This window comes from Malus domestica, chromosome 16 (genome assembly GCF_042453785.1).
Source record: "Malus domestica chromosome 16, GDT2T_hap1".
Classification (NCBI taxonomy): domain Eukaryota; kingdom Viridiplantae; phylum Streptophyta; class Magnoliopsida; order Rosales; family Rosaceae; genus Malus; species Malus domestica.
The window spans coordinates 1,691,028-1,698,020 of NC_091676.1; the positions used below are offsets into that span (position 1 = coordinate 1,691,028).

General features: G+C 34.9%; 1 protein-coding gene across 1 annotated transcript; it reads right to left on the reverse strand.

The window, feature by feature from the left end:
- Positions 1-366: 366 nt before the first annotated feature.
- Positions 367-1,729, reverse strand: LOC103402577 (MLP-like protein 329). Its single transcript, XM_008341314.4, has 2 exons — positions 1,394-1,729; positions 367-871 (listed from the first exon to the last, which is right to left on the reverse strand). The coding sequence occupies exons 1-2, from the start codon at positions 1,599-1,601 to the stop codon at positions 603-605; spliced, it is 477 nt and encodes a 158-aa protein (XP_008339536.2). The 5' UTR covers positions 1,602-1,729; the 3' UTR covers positions 367-602.
- Positions 1,730-6,993: the final 5,264 nt, after the last annotated feature.

Below are 6,993 nucleotides of genomic sequence, written 5' to 3' on the forward strand. Positions count from 1 at the left end.
TAATCCATCTAAAATAGGACATTATGTAAAAGATATTATACAATTCCATAAGGATTTACACAATCATATTCCTAATTAAATTAAGACTGTGACATATTTAAATTTGGTTAAATAAAAATTGGATGTTGATTTCTTTAAGGAGGTAATTACTTAATTGACATGCTTTAATTCAACCTTATTCCAATTGCAACAAAGACAGCTGAAATTGAAATAATTCGTGATTTATTCAAAACCTAACAAGAAAACAAAATCAACAACTACTACAAAATATGCTCGTAGAGATTTCCGGGATGTTTCTGCTCTTAAGTGTTTTTGCTAAAAGCTCTTTTATCAGTACAAGGTTGAGACTTTAGTTAAAAAACTAAGTTGTTCTCGAAAAAATATAAGCATGCCAATAGATTGAACTTGTTTACAACATCAGCATTATAATAATATCACACTCAATTCATTCTTGCTCATAGAATTAAAGACAAACCAAATCAGAAACCGAAATAAGCAACAGTGCTAACTAGCTTGCTCAGCTCTCAGGTCTTTATTCTTGAAGATAGTAATATTACTCAATGTTCCATATCGTATGTATGCATAAATCTTGTGCTTGGCGCTTATTCCTTGATAAGATGTGCATCAACATCTTTAATGACATTGACCAGAAAGCTGAGGTACTTCTGTGGAGGCGGATCGTTCTCGTTGAGTTTTTTATATTCTAAAGTAATTTTCACAGAACCTCCTTCACTATTTGGAGTGACCTGGAAAATGATCTTGTAGCTTTTGTAATTGTCCAGCACATGTGATCCTTCCAACCCTGTAAGACTCACCCGCTTGTTTGCTTCATCTATTTCCACCTTTTCCTTGTAAGTCTCGACATTTCCATCTACACGTCACATGGAAGAGTATAATTATACAGCTATCCATGGTCCGATCCTTTAAATATTCATCGTGTGGTAATGTAAACCCTATGCATGGAGGTCTTGTCATTTTTAATTCTAAAAGTACATATATATGAGGTAACGCAAACCCCTAGCTTGCTAGGTTTCAAGTTAGCATGCCTAATTATTTTGCAGCAGGTTAGTCTGTGGTATTAAAAAAAAAATGTTAGTCATAAGTATAACCTTAACAATGTTTGGTTGTAATTTGCTTGCTCCTTCATGCAATCTCACAGTCTCACTACCACCTCCACAAGTTTGCGGAGTAAGCATCTTCATTCGCCCCAAAAGGGCTTCGTTTCACTATCTTTTACACAGCGGAGGCTGTATAAAGCTACGACAGAACAAAATTCGGCACCCGGGAGAGGGACGATCTCCAGAGATTCTTTAACATTTTTTGTATTTCTTTTTTTGTTGAATCATTTCTTGTAATTTAAACATTTAGCGTCATCTTGTAATTTAAATATTACCTATGGTGTATTTCCAGAGTTTGACAGAGCCAGAAGTTTCCCAGTCACCTTCATGTACCGCAACATCGTGTATTTTATCAGAGGCTGCTTTGGGGAAGTCATAGTGCTGGTTGCTGATGAATTTGTACAGCTTATCAGCGTTGGCTTTGATCTCTACCTCAGCCTCCATAGTCTCCAGCTTGCAAGTACCAGCTCCACTCACAGCCATTTTATTTTATTTGTTCTTTATAATATGTGAATAACGATAGTGTAAGTCTGGGGAATTGTAGGAGACGTATACAAACCTATAGGTTTCCACTTCTTATATATAAAGCCATGTTATAGTTACGGAGGCAGTATGTGGATATTATCCGATCACTTAAACAGTTAAATGATAACAATGTGAGAGTGGATCTTCCACGTAAAATTTTATCACCACTACACACCTACCAGAATAAAACTTTTTTCTTTTTTTTTTAATTAAAAGAAGAAATGTCAATTTCATTCCGCATTATTATCATGGAACAAGACATTATTTTGAATACATTGAAGAAGAAAAAAAAATATATATAATAAGTTAGAGGGGACATGAAGCCTAGCCCTAACAAGAAGTAGAAAACTATTTGAAACAACAATCAATTAAGACAACTCCTAAGAGAAACAAGAATTTGGAAACACCGAAAGATTATGAGCAAAAGTCATAACTGCACATGACGGATAAGAATCACACAAATAATGAAAACTAACATGATCAACATAATAGTTTGCTAAACAATTTGTTACATGATTTCCTTCCCGATTAACGTGAGAAAACTGAACATGCATGGAAGAGAGAATGGTATAGTAATTTGTCAAATCAACCGATAAACTATGGTGCATTGCCAAACAAGAATTACACTCATTTCAAAGAGAATGCTGCTAACCCCTTTCGAAAGCAATATAAATAACATGAATAATAGCTTTAAGTTTCACTTCCAAAGCAGTAACAATGCCAAAAAAATCTTGTATTAAAGCATCAAAGAGACCCAAGTGATCACGAAAAATACCACAAAAACCAGCAAACTTGATGAGACATTTCAACACGTATATATATAAGAGGATCAATGATTGATCAACTTTACCTCCATAGCATTATTGGAGTGAATGATTGTACGATATTGAGGCGTTTGTTTGGATTTGGCACGAGGAAATGTGTGTATATATTGTATATATAGTGATAAAACTAATTTAGGTTTATATTACCTTAACTAGTGATAAAATTAAGGGTTCTTTAGAGCTAATAGAAATCAATGGTTTATATTATGTTGACATAACCTAGAGAGAGAAAAAAAAGAGGTTGTATTGTCATCAAAATAAAATTATGACACAAACAAATAATGTGGAGTTCATGTTACTTATTTGGAATCAATCAAAGCTGAATCATTGATGCCTAATTTCAGAAAAGTTTTTCTTTTCTGGATGCAGCATCTTTTCACAGGATTTTTTTTTCGGTTGTTGTATTGTGAAGGAACTTCTTGGATAGTTTTTTTTCCCTTTTACACTAGCTTAGTGTCTTCCTGCCAAAATAATGACACAGAAATTTTCATCAAAAGGGTTGGCGATGTCGGGCAGCAAATGTAGTTTCCCGTGAAATTGCAAAACTTGCTCACAATCTGATGATTTTGTCTCTTGGGTTGGCTCTCCCTTCTCCTAACTGCTGAAGACTGATGAAGCAGAAATTTAATCATCAATGAATTTCCTTGACTAATCCATTATCTTTCCGTTGCCCGTTCTCTTTGATTTGTTCATAATCCGATTATTGTTCATTCCAATTCCAAGCGCGTAAACGTGCCCTCATAGTTATGGACTTGTTCGCATCGTTTAATTTTCCTTGAATACCTGACTTTGTCGCCTATGGTTTCACAAGAAAATAATCTCTTTGTTAAACCAGAAAATTTAACGGTTCATTAATTAGCAACTATTTCATTTTTTAACAATATTTGGCTACTCAAAGGATGAGTAAGAGTTCCTACTCAAACCTATTTGTTGCCGATCCATAGAACTTCATGTTTATAATAGAGCAGTTCATATTAGAAATCACTTTATAAAAATTGTCTCTACAAAAAATCAATTAGACTAAGGTCGTTTAGTAGTCGAACTGTGAAAAAACAAAGGAAAGAAATTGGTGAAAACATTACAAACCATTTATGTATTTACTAGAATAAATTGACTAAATGACCTTAATTTTAATTCAATTTTTGCAGAAATGATCTCCACAGTGTGATTCATAATATGAACAGTTCTGTTCATAAGCACAAACTTCAGTGATTCGAACATGAAAAATTTTGAGTGGGAGTTCTTACTCATCTTTGAGTAGCCAAGCATTGTTCTTCATTTTTTTTTATGTCAGTAATAGTCTGACAAAGAACAATAATAAGTAAACTGTGAAAAAAAAAATATTTTACAAATGGAAAAACAAACAAAATGAAAAAGAAAATAAATTAATATTTTAAGTTGTTTTCACTTTGAAAATTTTGTTTTATTCATTCCCTCTTTATCTAATTCTTAGCCTTCATGTATTGAATTATGCATTGTATTGTAGAATCCAAAAAAAAAAAAAAAAAAACTTTTTTGGAATCCATATGTGTATAAGCATGAAATTATAGCCCACCCATATGAAAATTTTGACTCCGCGGTTGCATGTAAGGATAAACATGCCAATAGATTAAACTTATTCACACTATAACATAAAAATGCTATTACACTCAATTATAGAAGTTGCTCAAAAGACTAAAGACAGTCCAAGTCGGAACTAAACAACAAGGCTATAGCTTGCTCTTCTTCCAGCCTTTATTCTTGAAGATATAAGATTATCTCCCCTCTTAATCTCTCTTTCCATTCCTCCTCTCCTATTTAAATGTTTACCGCGTCAACATCTTGTTTTAAATTTATTATATAGAGAAAAAGACAAAAAGAAAAGTGTAAGATGAGGAGGGAGAATGAAATGGTATTGGAAGGTAGAGAATCCTACTCCAAGTGTTCGTTAGGGGAGAGGGGGACCCTGAGAGCAGAAGACTCTTCATCTTCAGGTTTGAGAGTAAACGCTTTACTGTTGAAGATATATAGTGATTGACACATCATCATAAGTGCTACATCAGCTATTGGAGTTAGTTAGTTTTTTAAGAATCAGTTACACAAGTGGCTTAGCTGATAAGCTACATGTGCAGACTATATAAAGGAATCAGGGGTCTTTTGTATCTCTCTTCATCCTTATGAAATAACAAAACTTTTACTCATTTCTTTCTCTAGTTCTCTCTCTATTCCTTTTGATCTTTCTCTCTCTATTCCTTTGATATTGCTTGCATACATTCATCTGTTAGTTGTTAGATGAATGTTATCATGGTATCTTCGCCGAGGGTTCGATCTCGTGGTGTGTATTTCCGCTGTGTTGTGCCAAAAGATTGTCTTGATTGCTGTGCTGTGCTTTAGTGGGTTAATGAGCTTTTGGCGTTTGGGAAGTCAGACTTCGAGTTTATCAGGTGTTATTTTTCTTTTTGCACTCCAAGTGTGTGTGTAATTGTCGCAATGATGAATCTTTTGTGAAAGACTAAAAGTTGAAGGCCGATAGCCATTTCTTGATGTTTGGAATATGATATTGAATGTCAATAGCCATTTCTTGATGTTTGGAGTATGATATTGAAGGCCGATAGCCATTTTTCTGATTGAATAATTGTTGAAGCGTTTTCTGTCAAAGCATAAAGGCCGATAGCCATTGCTTTTGTTTGAGTGTTTGTTGGGTTTTTTCACAAGAACAAGGCCGATAGCCAGTAATGTGTGTTCTTGGAGTTATTATACTTCTTGAAGATTGTTTGAGTACTTGATTTCTTGATTCAGTTTCTATCAACAATATGGCGTTTAGTTCTATCAAAATTGAAAGTCTTTTGGGCATGATCACTGTTAAGTTGAAAGAAGATAATTTTGTCAAATGGGATTATCAGTTTCAATAGGTGCTTAAGGGGTATGATTACTTTGATTTCTTTAGTGGGGAGTCTCAGTGTCCTCCAAAGTTTGTAATTAATACTGAGACTGGGGTCACTAAAGAAATTACTACTGCATATAAAGACTGGGTTAAAACAGATGTCTCTCTATTGAGTTTGTTGATTGCTACACTTTCGGATGAAGCTATAGACTATGTCATTGGGTGTAAAACTTCTCAAGAAGCTTGGAAATCTTTTCAGGAACGATATGCATCTGTATCTGTTGTCCGGGTTAATCAACTCAAGACTGAGTTTCATACTGTACATAAAGGTGCAGATTATGTTGACAAGTATTTGCTTCGATTGAAGGTTATCAAGGATCAACTGGTTGCTGCAAGGGAGAGAATCACTGAGAATGATTTGGTCATTGCTGCTTTGTCTGGTTTACCTCCAGAGTTTGAAATGATCAGGACAGTAATCTTAGCAAGAGACACTCTGATTTCAATGAAAGATTTTCGAGCTCAACTAATTGGGGCTGAAGGCAGTATTGAGTCTCGACTGACAACTTTATCAAGTTCTATGGCTGCCATGTATGTTCAGGGCAATGGCTCGAATACACAGGGATCTCAGGGAAATACTCCAAGTTATGAACAATGGGAGAGTTCAAATGCACAAAGGTCTCAAGGGAGGAATAATTACAATAGTGGTAATAACAACAGGAGGTATAATGGGAATAATTTCAACAATCGAAAATTCTCTGGTGGTTATAATGGTGGGAATAATAATTACAGGCCATATTCTACTTTTGGGAATAATGGGAAAGGTGTTCAAAATGGAGGTTCTCAAAGTTATTTTTCTGGTAATGGAAGCAAACAAGGAAACACTTGGAATGGTGATACAAATTACAGAAATGCTATATCTCCTGAATGTCAAATCTGCTATAGAAGAGGTCATACAGCACCAAATTGTTACTTTGGAGCTGATAACAATCAATCATCTGGAGGGATCTTGGTATGTCAGATATGTGGGAAAATAGGTCATCGGGATTTGGAATGCTTTCATAGAAATAACTTCTCATATCAAGGCAGTGCACCACCCACATCTCTTGTTAGGATGGCTGCTCAAGGCTCAAATGTTGCAACTGAAGACTCAAATATCCATGGTTTTTCAGCTGCTGATACATAGGTAGTTGACACAAGTGCAACTCAACCACATGACATCACATGTCGAAGTTTTAAATCATATCACTCCTTATAATGGTGATGCCACGATCACTGTTGGTAATGGAGAAGGTTTGGTGGTTAAAAATATTGGTTCTTCTGTTCTTAACACTCAACAAAAGTCACTCATTTTGCAAAATGTGCTACATGTTCCACACATTACAATGAATTTGTTGTCTGTTAAGAAATTATGCAGAGATAATAATTGCTGGTTTGTATGTGATGATCTGATCTTCTTGATACAGGACAAAGCAACTCGAAGGATTGTGTACCAAGGCCAGAGTGATGATGGGGAGCTCTTCAAGATACCAATAACAGTGCTGTCGAGATCCAGAGTACCAAGTATTGAAAGATGTGCTGCTTTTGTTAGAAAGAAGCTAAAGACTGCAGTTTGGCATAAAAGGTTGGGTCATCCATTTGAAGAAGTGCTTACTGCAATGTTGAA